General features: G+C 38.3%; 1 protein-coding gene across 3 annotated transcripts in view; it reads right to left on the bottom strand.

Moving 5' to 3' along the window:
• The window catches only part of LOC134531825 (uncharacterized), a 224,390-nt gene that overhangs the window by 14,822 nt on the left and 191,240 nt on the right, over positions 1 to 18,328 (bottom strand). For all 3 annotated transcript variants that reach the window (XM_063367786.1, XM_063367788.1, XM_063367787.1), the window contains 4 exons: positions 16,527 to 16,664; positions 7,525 to 12,759; positions 3,434 to 3,661; positions 2,582 to 2,701 (listed from right to left, as the gene is read on the bottom strand). In XM_063367786.1, the coding sequence (XP_063223856.1) occupies positions 2,582 to 2,701; positions 3,434 to 3,661; positions 7,525 to 12,759; positions 16,527 to 16,664 (5,721 nt within the window). The remainder of the gene's footprint in view (positions 1 to 2,581; positions 2,702 to 3,433; positions 3,662 to 7,524; positions 12,760 to 16,526; positions 16,665 to 18,328) is intronic.

Below are 18,328 nucleotides of genomic sequence, written 5' to 3'. Positions count from 1 at the left end.
TATTTCAGGGAGTCGGGTGTATTCCGAACAAGTGCACATTGGTAGTAGATAAATCTGTTCAGCCAGTTGCTAAACCACCTCGAAGAGTGCCCTTTGCCTTAAGAGATAGATTAAAAATCAAGTTGGACGAGCTTGTTAAGCTAGGAATTATTGCCAAGGTTGATCAGCCAACTGGATGGGTTAGCAACCTAACTGTTGTTGAAAAGGGCGACAAAAGTCTCAGACTCTGTCTAGATCCAGTAGACCTGAATAAGGCAATTTGCAGGGAGTATCACATGATACCAACATTAGAGGAGTTGAGCTGCCAGCTGAACAATAAGTCCATTTTCACAGTGTTGGACCTGAAAGATGGGTTTTACCAGGTGGAACTAGATGAGGAATCAAGTATGTACTGCACTTTCAGCACACCATTTGGATGTTATAAATTTCTCAGGCTCCCATTTGGGTTATCGAGTGCTGGTGGGCACTCTCCCTGCCGCACTCTTGACCCTGCTCCCTGCGACTCTCCTCCTGCCTCGTCTTCTGCTGGGAACCCCCGGAACTCATCATCAGAGTCCAGGCTGGACCTTCTCCTATGCAACTCAGGAGCAAGGCTGGATGGTCTCAAGTGATGGGAGTTCCTCCGCACGTGCTGGCCATCCTGATCACGGACAACGTATGATCTCGGAGTCGAAGACTTGTGTACAATTTCTGCTGGTTTCCACTGATTGTTTCTATTTAACAGTCCAGCCTGGACTCTGATGATGAGTTCCGGGGGTTCCCAGCAGAAGACGAGGCAGGAGGAGAGTCGCAGGGAGCAGGGTCAAGAGTGCGGCAGGGAGAGTGCCCACCAGCACTGATGAGTGGTAAGGAAAAGGTCAATGTGTCGAGACGTACAAAAAGTGGACGTGAGGTGAAAGTGCCAGCAAGATACAAAGACTAGTGAGTACCAAATAATATGATTCCCCAAACTGATGACTGTTTTAACTTTTGCTCTGTTTCTGGGTTGTAGTAATATGTCAAGAGTGTGGATGTATTTGCTATAAAAGGGAAGGTGTTGTGATATGTGATGTTGGCATCTATGAGAGTTGGTATCTATGAAAGGAAGTGGTAGAGCGGGCAGTGGATCGTGATGTAATGGTGGATAGTGAATGTAACATAATGAGTAGAGCGATTTTGAATAAATATGTGATAGTCGTACAGTGTAATGAGTTGATGTCCATTTAAACAAGGTGAAAACACAACATTATATACGTATATAAATTTTCGCTTATAAATTTTAAGTATAAAAAATTGAGAAAAAGGTTTGGTGTGGAAGATTTAAGCATTTACACTTTCTTATTGCGAATTCCAGTTGATCTGAATGATTTTGAACTCTTGCCAAGTCTTTTCTTTAGCAATAGGCTAATAAAATCCTTGACTTTTCAAATACCATTAAATCTTTTGTATTCAAAAGATTTCCTATTCAAATAAAAAGATTCTAAAAAAATTATATTTCAGAAAGGAAAATTCAGAAAATGAAATGCTAGCCTTGTTAAGTTGACAAGGACTAGTAAATATATTATCTCTACAGAAACTACCTATGAAATAAATTGTTTTATCATACACATATAAAATACATCATTTGTTATTTTAATTACTGAAATTTAATTGGTTGAATAATTCCTTAAATAATAAATAACTATGATACTTGTTTTATTCATAACTTTTGAGATCAATATTTGGACTGAGGCACTCTATTAAGAATCAAATGTTTTATTCATATTTGAGGAAAATTGGATTCAATGCCTCATTATCTTTTTTATTTTCATTCAAGAAGGCATTAAAATATAAATGTTTTTGTTCCAATACGTTGAAAGTTGGAACAATCATAAGACTGTCTTTATTCATTTATTTATTATTTATTTGTTCTTGACAGCAATGACTGTCAGTTGATTCTAAAAATTTTCAGATTAATGGGAATGCTCTACACTTCGTTGTTGACATATGCTTCTGCAATAGCTGTCTTTCTGACGTGCAAAATCTTAGCTCTTAGTATATGGCATTTCATGAATGAAACATAAATCGCATGGAACAGAAATGTGTATCCACAGTGCTGCTATCTGTGTCGGCACGAACCTAAGGTTACATAGTCAAAGGGAAATTGTTGAAGTATTAACTGTTTATTGAATTTTAACACGCTAAGCAGTATTTTAATAACATTCCTTGTCGAAAATCACTTCCAAAGCCGTGTTTTGTATTTTTTCAAGTCTATTTGCTTTAGCAGAGCAGTTTAATTATAGAGTTTAATCTTTCGTCCTGCAAATTGAATGATTCAATACTCAACATAGCTGCTCCGGCAAAGAAATTCTAGCAGCGGGTGCGGAAACTACACGTGATTTGCATCAAGAAATGTATTTGGAAACACAATTTTCATACATTTATCAACCTCTGCAATATTATAAATGAATTCTACGTTCATTTTGTGTCCGAGTTTCATATTATAATTGTATTTGCAGCACGAGAAAACACGAATTCGCTCGTTACCGAGGTTAGATGTTTCGCATCACTGGCGAGTACTGAAAGTCACGCCTGGGAGCGCTGCGAACGAGGTCGTACTCACTCTGGCAGTTGTACTCGTCCGTGTGGTTGGCGCAGTCGGGCTTCCCGTCGCACTGCCACAGCACCGGGATGCACCGGCCGGACGGACACTGGAACTCGTCGAACAAGCACTTCCATTGGTCTGGAAGAAGAAACAAAAAAAAAGTGCAGGTGCTGCCACAGGAACGTTCGGTGAAACATTTACAATTTTCGTCATTCCAACTTACTGAGGTGTGCGAGGTTAAGTTAGTTCCCTCATGTAGTTGTTCAATGAATTTGAAAGAACTATTGCTTCATTATCACCATTCACAGGTTATAAATAAATAAGTCACTTAAGGCTTGGGTCTCGCACGCCATGTTCATTGTTTTCATTTATTATTTGTTTTTTATAAAAGGGCCATTTCTAAAATTTTGATTCAAAAATTTCCTTGCATTTTTTGTTCTGCCACGGTTAGTTTCAACAGATATTCACTTAGTGTAATATCATTGGTGTAAAAAGGCACACAAGCCTTCGTAATTATCATCACCACTTGCACAACTGTTTACACCCATAATATTACTACACTGAGTAAATATCTGTTTAAATATTTGGGACGAATAACAAATGCAAGAAGGTGGTGAGTTAATAAATATCCCTTAAATTAAAGGTTTACAAAAAAAAAATGAAAGAAAAATTTTGATGAGGTATGCGAGACTAAACCTTAAACACAGAAGTATCACGTAAAATGTTTGAAGAAAATTCAAGGGTCAAAATAAGGAAGTGTCTAAGTATTTTATGATGTGTTATGTCCGAGTGAAGTTCGGGAAGACAGTCTTGAACACGAACGCCGGACGGAGCGCCAAGGGACGATCGTCGAGGAGCGAGCACACTCACCGCAGTCCGCCTCGTCGCTGCCGTCCTCGCAGTCGGTCATGCCGTTGCAGACGAGGTGCCTCTTGAGGCACTGCCCGCTGGCGCACTGGAAGTTGCCCGGGCAGCCGTCCCCCACGCAGCCCACCTCGTCGCTGCCGTCCGAGCAGTCGTTGACGGAGTCACACTTGGCGGAGAGCCCCACGCAGTACGCCCCCTCCCGGGACGTGCCGTTGGCGCACTGGAACTGACCTGCTCGCGGCGAGCCAACCCCAGACAACGTATCAGACCACAACTTTCGTACTTTAATGGCTCCGCCTACCTGGTCACACAGACGGTGCGCAAGAGCTTCAGGAAAAACAACGCGATTTCAAAACTACTCGAGATATCCGAGTGGGGTATATTTACGAAAAGCATTTAAGAGTTTGCTGAGGCCCCGAAAAGTACTTTTAATTTCGGATCATGTTTTTAAACTGTATTTCTAGAAGAGTTAAAATGGCTAAAACGCATGTTTTAAGAGTTGATTTTTAGGCGTAAAACAACCAGTACAGATTATTAAAAGCACTTAAGGGACTTGCATTACACCTTTATCTTCATTTATCCGCCATATAATGTTGCGGTCACCGCTAAAATTTCACAGTTATCCTGTGACGACGAGAAGACTACGTGTCAATTCAGAGCCTTGCGCTTAGAGGTGATACCGCGCTAGAAATACCATCGAGCATCGCACTTATCATCCCGCCTCACTAAGACACATACACCCCTGACGAGGCGGGCCCCTTAATGCCTTCTTGAACGACATACAAATTATGGGTGGATGTAATCCATGTTTTATTGAATCTGAATTTCAAATTTTTTTTCTTAGAAGAGTGCTTAAAATAAATATAAATTCAAATGTCAAAAATAAAATAATGTGAGTGCAAGAAAACTGAAGTTTAATATTAAAAAAAAAATATTTCAACCCACTAAAAATTTAACATTAAAAAAAATATATATATGCTATTTACATGTTTTTGAAATAAACAATCTCTTTTGGTGTGAAATGTGTTCCCTGAAGTGTTAAACAAACTTTCACAGCATCATTGTAGATTGCTGAAAAAAATGATCATTACTTTTATAGATTATAAAGATGAATAATGTAGTCCTTGTCAACTACACAGATGGTGACTCAATTGGAGCTCAGCTCGAGAAGTCAATCATTTATTAGCGTTCCATTGGGTTCAAGGTCAGGGTTGTTATGTTAGCACACAAAACTTACAAATTAATGGATCTGCTGTACAAAGTTTCACATGAGACTTACAGATAGTTTTCTTTAAAACAAATACAATACAATACTGTGACCCTATCCATTTTTCACATGATTTTGTTCAGAAAATTATGGCCTACTCTAATGAGGTTTTTTTTTAAAAAAGGTAATTTACAGTTAACTGAAAATCATGTGCAAAGTGCATGTTTTTGTCTTATAATTAATTATTTAGGTCTTGAATATCTCATTGTCATTAAAACCATAAGTAACAATGAGGTATGATTACATGACAACAGAATTCTGACATAATAAATGAGTTGGATAAAATGGAAGTACCTGAGATAACTCATTGTTAGGGTCAAGATTATATGGTGGATTGCGATAAAACCAAAATAACACCGAAATCACTTCAATACACTATGAAAAACTGAAATGTAAGTTAATACACTATAAAACAATGGTATCATGAAATTAATCAGTATTTTTAATCAAAAATTAAGTTTAATCACAAAAACATAATCATTAAATTCAATGAATGTAATGTATTTAGCATGAAGTTTTTACAATAATATATGTACTAAGTAGATTAGAAAAATTATTTGACTGTGTTATTAGTAATTTATTTTGTACATTACAACGTAGGTACTTTTTTGTTTTTTGAACAAGTACTTGTAGATTTATTTTTATTGTTCCGAGTGCATCATCTATCATTTAAAATGACACTGTTTTAGAGAAATAAGTATTATATGTTTTCAATAAAATGTTTTCTTCATGAATAAAACAGAATAATAAATAAAAACACCAAAATCCCCTGTTCCATAAACGATATTGGCCTAAAAATAAAACCATAAAATATTGTCTCTACTCATTGGCTTAAAGCGAAGTCCGCCAAGTTCCCCACTTGTGAAAGATCTAAAAACCCCAGCGGGTCTTGAACCAGGATCGCCTTTGGTAGGCAAGTGATACGTACACTCGAGAACCATGGCCCCTTTCTAACTTCAAGAATGATGAAAGTGGCAAGGCAACCTTCACTTCGGTCGAGATCAGTGGCGTAGCGTGGGTGGGGCGGAGGGGGCGGCCCGCCCCGGGCGGCAGCCCGCGGGGGCGGGTCGCCGGTGAAGCGGGTTGAGATCTGATCTATGATTCATTCATTACATGTGTCAGACACACTATAATGTTCCATTTTTATCTAAAATTTTGCGCACCAACTATTTTTTAATATTTATTTAAAAGAAAAACTGCGAAATCACTGACAGAGCTCTTTATAACGTTTGTTTGTTTACATACGAACAGCAACATCGCATCACGCCGCGCCGCCCGGCGCGCGCGTGCCGAGTTGAGCGGCACTCCTTATTATGTTAATTACTCATACAAAATCTTTTGTTTCACGCATCGGCCCGTGTCGATGCCTCTCTTTCGCACTCATTGAATTTAGTACTACGCATTGTACTGTAAAGTTTGACCTTAACCCAGGGCAAACCAAACAACTTCCGCAAGCCGGGACACAGTAAAACTCCTATATTGCCCCGTACCGCGAGCGCAGGTAAACCCAAAAAAATATTAAAACCCAAACTAATAGCAGGCTTAAAAAATACTAATAAGGTTGCGAACAGTGAGAGGAGGCAGCAAGTTAAAAAGACACAAAATTTATATGACAACATTTAATATATATATATCATAAAATCGTTTCATCACAAATCGGTGCATCCATCATAAAATACATACCCTATTACTACTTATAAAAAATAGCTATATAATAGTACTAAAAAAATACTTTAACAATTCCCCCGAAAAATTATAATTTGATCATATACTTCGGAGCTCCGAAAATTAAATATAATTACCAAAAAGGCGTTAAAAATATATAAGAACATAACTCCGATAGACTATCAAACTTGACTATATTGTCGATTGAACAAGAATTGGCTGCTAATATTGATTTTGACAAAGTTATTTCTGACTTCGCTGCTCATAAGGCCCGTAGAATCCGCTTGTAAAACCGCTCATCCTATTTTAACTTCAATAAAAGGTACCTCATTGCATGTGAAATTTAATTTTAACTAAGCACCTATAGAATGGGGGCGGCAAAATGGGTTTCCCGCCCCAGGCGCCGAGATGGCACGCTACGCCACTGGTCGAGATCTACCATGTTGTGTTCAGGTCACACTCCTTCCTGTACCTACTCTATCTTATGGCACTTCTGAATAAATTTTTGGAAAAAGTAAACAAAAAATCATTGAGCAATTACCCTCATGTCTTAGGAGATAAGACCATTTTTTTATAAAACTTCACAGTAGAGTTTACAAGTTCAAGCGAAATGAAATCAGGGGCTAATTGTTTTCTTTCAGTTGAGAAGGCCTTTAATATTCTAAATTATTATCCTAATATTTTTTTTTGTCAGATCATGTGTGAGACAGGCTACGTTCAAGATTCTATTTTGTGTGGTCAATTACAAGAATGACGGAAGTTGATTTCAAGACGTTGAGTACAACTTGGACAAACTACAGACGTGTTCTTCTGACATTAGCACATGAACATACAAAGTGGCCTGCCTTTATGTTAGTTTTCACTATGTAAATTTTGTTGCGATTTAGTTTGCATTAGTGAAAAATTATAATTAAACCACATGTAAAAGATTTTGTTCTAAGATGGACATGAGTAACAACCCAAGTTATGTAAATAAGTTAACAAACATCTTCTTGTGATTATTGAACGAGTTGTGTGTTCCACGATTGTAAATTAATGTATTGACCGGTTGAGAATGTTTCGGATTTATTTAAACTAACCAAACCCACAAATATTACATGATTTTAAATTATCTATGGTACAAAACAATCATACAAGTTTCTTAATCATGTACAATACATACCCGCTGCGCACTTGGAGAAAGTAACTGACGCCACATCCTGGGTGCTGCCATTCATCTGGGAAATTCCGACGGCCGCCAGCAGCTTGGTGAAGTCATTGGCCGTTATGGTGGGCATCGTTGAGACTGTCCTAACAGGTGTGTCATCAACCTCGGAGGTGACAGGGTCGTTGAGCAGAGACTCTGTGGGGTGCTCCATCGGAGGATCGGACCCGGAGGAGTTCGCAGCTACGTTCATGCTTGTGCCGTCTTGCCTGGGGCTCTCCCCCTCCACTTTCAGGGTCTGCGCCACCACATTCTCTGGCAGTCCACCGTCACCTGGCAGCAATTCCAACCTGCCGTTGGCCGATGGCTGATCGTCTATGACATTTTCCTTGGCTGAAGTTGAAACATGGATTTTGACATCTTGGACATCATGACTGTTGTTTCTTTCAAAAGATACATTTGAAGAAGTATTCTCAAGAAACTCTTGACCAATGATAGGAATCTCTCTCTCAGGTATTACAGACTCGTTAGCCATGTCAAAGGTGCTGCTATTTTTGGAATTCAGAACTAATGTCTTCAATGCTTTCTCAGTCACTGCTTCTTTTATAGTTGTTTTGTCCGATTTTTTCTTTTCTCGCTTGCTCTCCTTTACGTTACCCTCACTGACATTGTTTATTTCCTCACTAGGATCCGAAATAATGTGCAGAGCGTTTTCATTTTCATCTTGTACATCTAAAGCATCTTGATCTTCAGGGATTTTTTCTGTTGTCATTGCCTTTGTTAAAGTCATTAACAATGACGTTGAATTGTTGGAGCTATTAAGCACTTCCTCATTAGTTTCAAGTACGGCTATCCTCTCAACCTTTCTATTTGGATCTTTATCATATTTTCCTTTCTTATCAAAAATGCCGTTAGTTAATTTTCCCGTGGAAGTTCCTTCATCGTCAGATGAATTAGTTTCGGTTGCCTTAGTTGTTTTTTTACTGTTGTTGACATTGCTCAAATCCTTTTTCTTCACTTCTGTTTTATCAATGAGTACTTCTGAATTCACCTTGTCCACAAGTACCGTTTCATCTATGGGCGATTGTGAACTGCTCAAATTAAATGATGCCATGTCTTCCATGACTGAGTCACCACCCAACTGTGAAACACCATGCGAAGTAGGAGGGATTGTGTTCCCGTCTGTTGTTGGTGGAATACGCAACACCTCAACAAAATGCTCTTTTGTTGAAGGCGTTGTATGACTTGCATCAACATGATTCACAAGCTTGTTCTCTAGATCCTCAGAGATGAATGTGCGCAAGTCGTCACTTTTACCAGCTGATGTAAAATTCCCACCTCCCTGAACTTTTGGCTCTGTAACTTCTTTTACAATTCCATAATTTGTATCAGAGCCTGTAGCTAATGTTTCAGGTTGAAAAACGATGTTAATGCTTTCTGGTCCGGAACTTGCGATTGTATTCCTATTCTCTGTAATATTAGCACTTTCCACAGGACTTTTCAATGGTACGGTAGCTGCAGTCACATTACTGTTAGCCAAATAAATGGTTGGCAAAACTGTATCTCTCGTTTCATTAGTTGCAAGCATATGTGGGTTTTCCTCTGGCACAATCCCTACGGTTCCAGGAAGTTCTGTTGCATTGTCTGCTACAGAGTTAACTGTCATGTTGCTTACTTTGAAGGGAATTGTTCCTTCATGTATATCAGTAGAATTATTTCCTTGGTATGTTTCTAGAGGTATTACAGACAATGGTTTATCCAATCCCTGATCAGCCTCTGAAGGTTGACTAATTGGAAGCAAGTCATTATCAGCTGCTAAAGTCTCACTTGAGCTGGTTGGAATTTTCGGAGATGTACTGGCATTAATTTCTTGTTCCTCGACACCTGCAGGAAAATCTTGTTGCATGGGGATCTGAGATGAAAGTCTGGCTGTGGCATTATTCCCTGAATTTTGTTTAGTCATGTTAGAATGATCATTCCAGATGTCATCAATGTCATTTTCCTGTGATGAAACATTAGCACCCCCGTTTGAAGACACTCCATTTTCATTTCTTGTAGCAGTCATCTCAGGATTTGTAGTATTGAAATCATTCTGTCTACTATCGATCAGGCCATGAGATATTCCTGAATTAATCTGTTCACTCAGTACATCATTTGGTGGTCCCGTCTCATCTTTTACTCCTTTATCATCCTTGATTAATGTTTCATTAATTTTTGAAGGGTTTAGTACTTCAGAAGCATTGTGTACATCATCATTCACAATATTAGAATGTTCCATTTCCCCAGAAGGCTGCCAGACAGACATAGTTTCATCTTCGTCTATCACTTCTGTCCTGTTGTTTTCACGAGGATTCGCCATGAACATTTCATCATCATCAAGCCTAGGACGTTTCTTAAAATTATCTTCATGAGAAACAGAATTACTATGGTTGTCCTTCAACGTTGAGTTATGTGCATCTTTTTCTGAAGCCAAATTTTCCTTAATATGATTTTCAGAATCTTCTGTGGTATCTAGGCTCTGTGTGGCATTATTTTGCAACACATCAACGGTTGGCTTGGCATTAGCGCTACCGCTTGACATGTTCTTTCCATCAGATTCAAGTTCATGGATTTCAGTTGGCTCTTCATTCACCTCATTAGAATTTGTTGTTGCAGAAACAGACTCTGACAGGTTGTTTACTTTGGTCAGGTTTACGAGAACAAACCCAGGTTCTTCTACAATGTTCCTAAAATTTTCGTCAAACTCTGTGCTTGTTTCATTTTCATTGGTGTCGTTAAGCGTTTCATCTGAATCTTGTCCATAAACCAATGTGTGCATAGATTGTAGTGATGGATCTTTTTCATGATGTGTCTTTCTTTCAAGAACATTTTTGTCTTCACCTGTAAGCAGCGTCACATTGTTTTGTATGGAGGAAATTATATCTTTAGCAGCTGTCTCATTACCAGATTTAAAATAATTTTCACTTTGATTTCTTAAACTATTGTTATCACTTTCATTGTGACCTAGTATGTCACCCAAGTTTGAAAGTGTTTCATCATTAATATCAAGGTTGTACTTATTTATATTATTTTCTAGCTGTGTTCTTTCATCATTTGTCGGAAACATTTCAGACGAAATGTTATGTTCTTCTCTTATGTCAGGAGTTCCAACCAAGGGGGTGGTATTTACGTCACCGTGTGTAACTTCGTTCTCAACTCTTGAGAGTTTACGTCGTCCATCAACTTCATTTGTAATGTTAAAAAACGGATCCATGGGGTGATAGCTATCCAGCATTTCATGTTCTCTACCATGTTCCACTTTTTCAGACACATTTCCAAGAAAATGTAAAATTTCTGTTGTACCAGGTAGCTCCTCAGTAGTGTTGATTATTTCTGAATTTCCCATTACATTCGTAGTCATTTCTTGCACATCCAAGTTTGGCATTTCAGATCGTGAATGTGCTGAAGAATCAGCCAATTCATTCTGATGATTTGAGTGAGTACGATAGTCCATATAAAGCTCGTTTTCGTGTGGATGAGTTTCTGTACTATTTTCTGAGCTGTGTAGTTCTTCAGTGGTCATCGACTGATCCGAGATTGACATTTCTGAAGAATTGGATTCGGTGAGAAGCAAGTTTTGATGTTCTGTACTTTGAATGTCTGTTTCATTAACATGTTCACCAAATACTTCAGTTTCTTCTTCTGGAATTATGTTAATTCCTGAACTGAAATCATCTACATTATTAGTCACACTGTTAGAATTATTGTACTGAGTGTGCTCTGTGTGAGATTCACTGTGAGCCAACACATGTAATGCATTATTTGTTTCACTCTCTAACTCATTGGGCGTGACAGGCAGTGCTGGCCGATATTCTGTAACTGAAGCATGGTACTGGCTAAACTCTCTACCAACTGGTACCTCATTAGGTAGTTCTGTACCTGGTGATAATTCTGCTTCAGATGATTTGTTACTTTTGTGCTGCAGAGTTAGCATCGGTTGCAGGCCCATTTGTATTATCTCAGTATTTGATAAACCTTCGATGTTTGATGGATCACTACTAGGACCAAGTTCAGTTTCAAAGAGCTCTGTACTTGACAATAGTTTGGAAAGTGAATCTTCTGTAATTGGTTGAGGCTCAGCTGCTGGTACATCAGTGATAGGTTGAGGTTCGGCTGCTGGTACACCAATGATAGACTTAGGTTCGACTGCTGGTACATCAGTGATAGGTTGAGGTTCGGCTGCTGGTACATCAGTGATAGGTTGAGGTTCGGCTGCTGGTACATCAGTGATAGGTTGAGGTTTGGCTGCTGGTACATCAGTGATAGGTTGAGGTTCGGCTGCTGGTACATCAGTGATAGGTTGAGGTTCGGCTGCTGGTACATCAGTGATAGGTAGAGGTTCGGCTGCTGGTACATCAGTGATAGGTAGAGGTTCGGCTGCTGGCACATCAGTGATAGGTTCAAGCTCTGCTGTTGGCATATCAGTAATTGGTTTTGACTCGGCTACTGGTACATTTTTCATTGGTTCATGGTCAGATGCTGGCACCTCAGTGATTGGCTGAGGCTCGGCTGCTGGCATATCAGTAATTGGTTGAGGCTCAGCTGCTGGCACATCAGTGATAGGTTGAGATTCAGCTGCTGGCACATCAGTGATAGATTGAGGTTCAACTGCTGGCACATCAGTGATCGGTTGAGGCTCTGCTATTGGCAAATTTTTAATTGGTTCAGGCTTGGCTTCTGGCACCTCAGTGATCGGTTGAGGCTCAGCAGCTGGCACATTATTAACTGGTTCAGGCTCGGCTGCTGGCATATCAGTAATTGGTTCAGGCTCTGCTGCTGGCACCTCAGTGATTAGTTGAGGTTCGACTGCTAGCATATCAGTAATTGGTTGTGGCTCGGCTACTGGCACAATTTTCATTGGTTCAGGCTCGACTGCCGGCACCTCAGTGATTGGCTGAGGCTCGGCTGCTGGCATGTCAGTAATTGGTTGAGGCTCAGCGGCTGGCACATTATTAACTGGTTCAGGCTCGGCTGCTGGCATGTCAGTAATTGGTTGAGGCTCTGCGGCTGGCAAATCTGTGATTGGCTGAGGTTCGGCTGCTGGTGCATCTGTATGTGGTTCTGGCTCCGACACCGGAACATCTGTACCAGGCTGAGGTTCAGGGATTGGTAATTCTGTGTGTGGCCTAATTTCAGGTGACTGTACCTCTGTATTAGTATGAATAACACCTTTTCTTATTTCATGTTCTTCAATCTCATTCTCTGGAACATGATCTGTAATAGAAAAATTTTATTACAATTTATCTACCTAAACAAATACATTGCAAATAAAAAAAATATTTACTTAGTAAAAGGCTTATTGCTGACAGGAAGTTAACTAGAAGTGTAGAAGACACTAAAACTGTTATGAACAAGTATAACTTTCCCATAAATTAAATGTTTATAATATTATTTAGTATGGGAGGAAAGAAGGGAGGAAAAAAGGAATGAAAGAGGAGGAAAGAAGGGATGAAATAGGGGGAAAGAAGGGAGGAAATGTAGGAGAGGTGGAAACTGAGAAAAGAAATGGGGTAGTGATGAGGGATGAAGAGAAGGAAAGAGGAGGCAAAGAAAGAGAAAAAAGATGGTAATAGAAATAGAGCTGGAAGTAGGGGAAGGAGAGATGCTAGAGTAAGGAAATAATTTCGTACATAAGTGATAAAACCACTATAAAAATAGAGTTGTGCTCTAATGTGGAGTTTGGTGGCAACAAGAGATTAAGATAATAGTTTCAGTAAGCCAGAAATACAATTGAACACAAATGAGGTTTTTAAAATACACTAACTCTTTAAAGGTTTTGGGGTAACTGTAACACCCAAATTATTTAACCAATATAAAATTTTATTCATACCTTCAAGTTTCCTGGCCTGCTTTGAAAAAAATTCAGAAACTCAATAAAAATTTAAAATTTGTAAGTTCTATAATTACAAGTGATAGCTCATAAATAACAGAACTGTTAATAATAAACTAACATTATACAGTGTTTTCACAGTCTCTAGATACTACATAATATTTATAGTATTAAGTAATTTTTTTAAATACATAAGTATAAAATCTAAAAAAAATATTGTGAGCGGTGATTTCAGTAGGTACTCACCAGTACCAAGGTCAACATTTAACCTCGGAAACGAGTTAATTTAGGTGTTCTCATGTTGCAAATAAACTTATTATTCTAAACTCTGACCTAATATTTAAGGTAGAATAATTTATATCAATGCAGAGCATGATAAATATATGAAAAGTATTCATTTCAGGTTAAACCTGTAAAACTCTTTCCCGTTTTTTAAAGCCTGACTATAATTCTGTTTAAACAATATGGTGCTATCGTTTTAGAGGTTATACTTACTTATTTTGGTGCATTGAGGGTTGAAATTTTAGTACACAAAAGAAATGAACTGAAAATAAGCACACATTCCACAATGGAATTGTGACAGGTTGAAAGTCTAATGCGTATGCACGCAGAAACTGCTATAGCAATGAGCTGAAGTCATCGAGATGGTGGACCCACAGGGTATGTGCTAAGTGTATTGGTGTGCCAAAGTAAACTTTATGGTAGTGAAACTATCCTGGAGTATATTATGTAAACTTGAAAGTCATAACAAAATATAATAGCAACTTAAGAAATATGTATAATTTATTAACCATAAAAATTGTGTTAGGATGAACATGGCATCAATGTTATTTAACATTTTGTTGGTTCTCTAAAGAATTACGAACGTGGCGCTATCTTTGAAATATTTTTCAAACTTAAAAGTTGCAGTCCAATAGAGCCCAGATTTGGACTTGATTTTCGACAAGGAATTATATTAAAATACATTCCATCTAGTTAAATTTCATTAAACAGCTAATACTTTAAATTTTCTACAGTAAAATATTAACCTCAAACATTTTAAAACACATAACACTAAGTATATGTTTGTGTATTTGTTTTTGCTTGAACGGCTGAAATTAGTCAGTAAATACTCACTACAAACCAACTTAATTGTACCGAGTTGAATCAGTATAACTAATTATATGATAATATATCATAAGGTTATTAAAAAGTTTAAAAAGATTTCTTCTTTCAACAAGATTAGAACCATGTGTAACTCATTCTTAAGAAGTTCACACCTTACTAACATGCTACCAAGACTGTTGGGAAACAATAAGGAGAATATTTATTATAATCATTGTAAAGTCAGTTATTTTTAGATAATTTAAAACTTGGGATTACTTTTTACTATGATATCATCCCGGGCTGCGCCCTTCTGAGCCCGATGTTCCACCACCTCCCCCTTACAAGCTGCGAGCCCACTCCTTCCACCACCCCACCCTCTACAACCCCGGCGTTTAACCGCTACCGATGTGTGTGTGTGTGTGTGTGTGTGTCAGCCCGCGCCCACCGGTGTGACGTCACTGCTCCGCTGCCGAGCGAGGATGAACGGTCAGTGAGTCGCGAATGCTGTTAGAGGAAGGAGCTTCACGCACCTGACATAGTTTTTGGAGCTTTTTAGTGATACAGGAGGAAACGGGCCTCGCCACACACGGGCTACGTCACCGCCCTGAGAACAGAGTAACCGGGTCCACATGCCCATTATACATGTGGTGGCGCCCTAAGCTTCGACGAACACTTCAACCCCCATTGTGGTAGCAACTATAACTATTTTAGTTTACCAAATATATTCCAGGGTAGTTTCATTACCATCAAGTTTCATTTGGCACACCAATATGTTTGGTATGTACCCAAATATAAACCAAATTGACGATATATGGGTTTTATATGACTAAACGTACGTCTGCCATCTTTTGAGGTTTCCAAGACTTCTGCTCAGACACAACACCATTGTTCTGTATTTCCGTTCCATTTTGACGAAATTACTGCTTCCAAATGCTGTATACCGAGAGATAAGATATTTTCACATCAATAATAGTAATATAAAATACTCTAAAGTAATCTAAAATATTACTGATGCCTTTGCTTTAGTTCAGTGTAAGTTAGGTTAGGGAAAAGCTTAAAAATTACAGAATCTTCCAAAATGATGGTAATTTTTTTTTCAGGTAGTAGTTCCTAAACCTTTGTGTTATTTTTGTCTTGAATCCCTTTAAAAAGTAGTAATGTACAAAAGGTTTTCAGCCACAGGTATAGCTATCTTAAAAATGTATTTTACAATGCTTAAAAAATTACATTTGTCGCAGTATAAAATTGTATGCAAGTTTCCTTGGAGCAAATTATATTTTATTAGGTGTGTTTTGCAGGTACTAAATGAGAAAAAATATTACTAACTTTATTTTAATTTGTTTTATTACGTAATTATTTAATAACTTATTACTTTTAAGTGATTAATTTGTGGTCCCTTCAGGTTGGTATTATTAAGGTTTGACTGTATGTAAGAAAAATCCAGTACACTAACACTAAAATATGTCTTAAGAAATACTTAAGTCAATAATATTACCTAACCAGCTATATCCATTTACAATCATCTGCTTAAATTTTGTCATAACAACCACACACAAAAGTACACAGTTAAAATATAAAACTATCTGCTTTTTTAGTCTGCTTACTTGCTCAGCAATATTGTTCTTAAAGGTATCTTACACTAAATATTAAACAAATTGTTTCACAACATTATATTTAATAAAACAGTATCTATATAGGATATGCTATATATTTTTCTAACACCAATTCACTCAAATTAGATAAAAATATTTTTTTTTTGGATAAGAGCTGGCCTATTCAAGAACAGCAAATAAAAGCTTGTAGTGATTCATTATAGGCTGAACTCTTTTGAGAAAAAAAAAATCTCTCAACCAAAAAGATACTTAAAACCAAAAATCAAAGGAAGCATACTTGTATTTGCAATATTTTAAAAGTTTTATTTTTTTTTTAATTTGTTTTCTTTCCAGGATTTTGTCCCCTCATCCCTTCCGAAGCCCCTAGTGATCAAGATTGCAGATGTCCGATGCGCAGTATTCCCCTACATGAATAAAAATGGCGTCCATCACGCCACAAGCGCTCAACCTACTTTCCGCAGAGCAGTTCTTCCCGGTGGCGTCCAGCGCCTGACCCGGCGGGCAGCCGCAGGCGAAGTCCAAGCTGCGGCGGTCGAACACGCAATCGTTCGAGCACTGGCCGTTGTTGAACTGGCACATGTCGATCACGTCTGCAAGCAAGAATGAGCTCTAGCTTCCTCCTTTCCACGAGGAAAAAATTATAAAGTAGTTACTAATTTATTATTTACAGCAGTGGTGGAAGCAAGGGGGAGGGGGATAGGAGGGATAAATCCCTCCCAAAGATAAAGGGAAAAAATTTAGAATGGATTGTAGTTCTCTGTGATGCAAGGTGAGCTGACGCATCACCTGCAACTACAACTGTGAAACCCACCATGCCACCCATGGCTCCTTCTGTAGATCAATATGTCAGTATGTTAGTCTCAATAGAAATGTAATTTTTTTTTAATACACGTGTTCAAACTTTTAATTTTAATCTCCTATTTTTTTTCCAAGTATCCCCCTAAAAAAAATTCTTTATCTACCGCTGGACCTTACAGATACGTTAAAACTTAGCTTAGATTACAATTATATTTACAAAAACTTTTTATTTTCCTTCACGGTTGGGGGGGGGGGGGGGTATACGGGTGTACATTTGATCCAGAGGTTGATCTATGGAGAAAAAAAATATGTTTTGGTGAGGGGGTGGATAGGAGCTGTAATCCCTACCAATCCATTCTTACTTTTACCTACAATGATAAAATAATATTTTCTGGAGAAACACGCTTCCCCTCCCCCCGGTTCTAGGTTCACCACTGCTCTTGTCCATGTAATAAAAAAAAAGCAGGTTTTGAACATATATATCATTCAACTTTCTCAACGCATGGTCTAACCAATGCCCAACTCTCTGCTTGAGACAGCAATAAAATAAGACTAACATCACATCTGTTAGAATAATACATGGAGATTTAATAATTTTAGGGGTGTCTGCAACATCACAGACCACGAATGAGAATTTATGGGGGTAAATTAACTATCTTGTCAGCAAAGAAGACATTTTCAGGGAAAAAAATCTCTGAAATGCATTACACCATTTCAGCAACCTTAAACATGTAATGTTGATCTCAGAGCTATAGTATTCATTTACACAACATTGTTATTTTTTTCTCTTTTGGAAGATAAAGTTTATACAAATATGTAAAGTAGCATGCATGTAAGGGATCGTCCATTAATCACGTGAGGCTCGAAAGAGGGGGGGGGGGGGGGGAGGGGGTCAGGAAAAATCACCAAATATCACAAGGGAGGGGGTGTAGAGAGATATCACGTGTATTTTTTTTTCGTCCGATTTCTACTAAACCGAAAAGCGACGCGTGACCTTGACTCGCCGTAGCCAGGCAACAATATCCCCGCCCGCCGCAACATGAACCACCCGGCTCGGCTTGCCAGTCGCTAGTAAGACTGTGATTTCGGCGCCGAATACATGCGTAAATCACATATAAGCCTTTCCTTTATTATTTTTATGCCAGTGAGAATAAACCTGCAACCTAAATGTGTGTCTGGACATTTTTATCACTGTGCTTAATTTTCCAGAATGAAATTAGATTATACCTATATTTAAAGATAATATTCTGAAATTTTTAAAAATATTTTGCACCAAAAAATACATGTGATGTATTGGGGGGGGGGGGGGGGGGGGTTGTTTGTCTGAAACCTCACCACAAATCACTAGGGGGTAGGAGGGGGGGGGGGGGGGTTAAAAATTTGCTAAAAAACATCACGTGTTTAATGGACGACCCCTAATACACATTTCCTTCAGAAAAAAAATATGAATTCAGGA

Source organism: Bacillus rossius, chromosome 5 (genome assembly GCF_032445375.1).
Source record: "Bacillus rossius redtenbacheri isolate Brsri chromosome 5, Brsri_v3, whole genome shotgun sequence".
Classification (NCBI taxonomy): domain Eukaryota; kingdom Metazoa; phylum Arthropoda; class Insecta; order Phasmatodea; family Bacillidae; genus Bacillus; species Bacillus rossius.
This window is presented reverse-complemented; position numbering and strand designations above follow the sequence as displayed.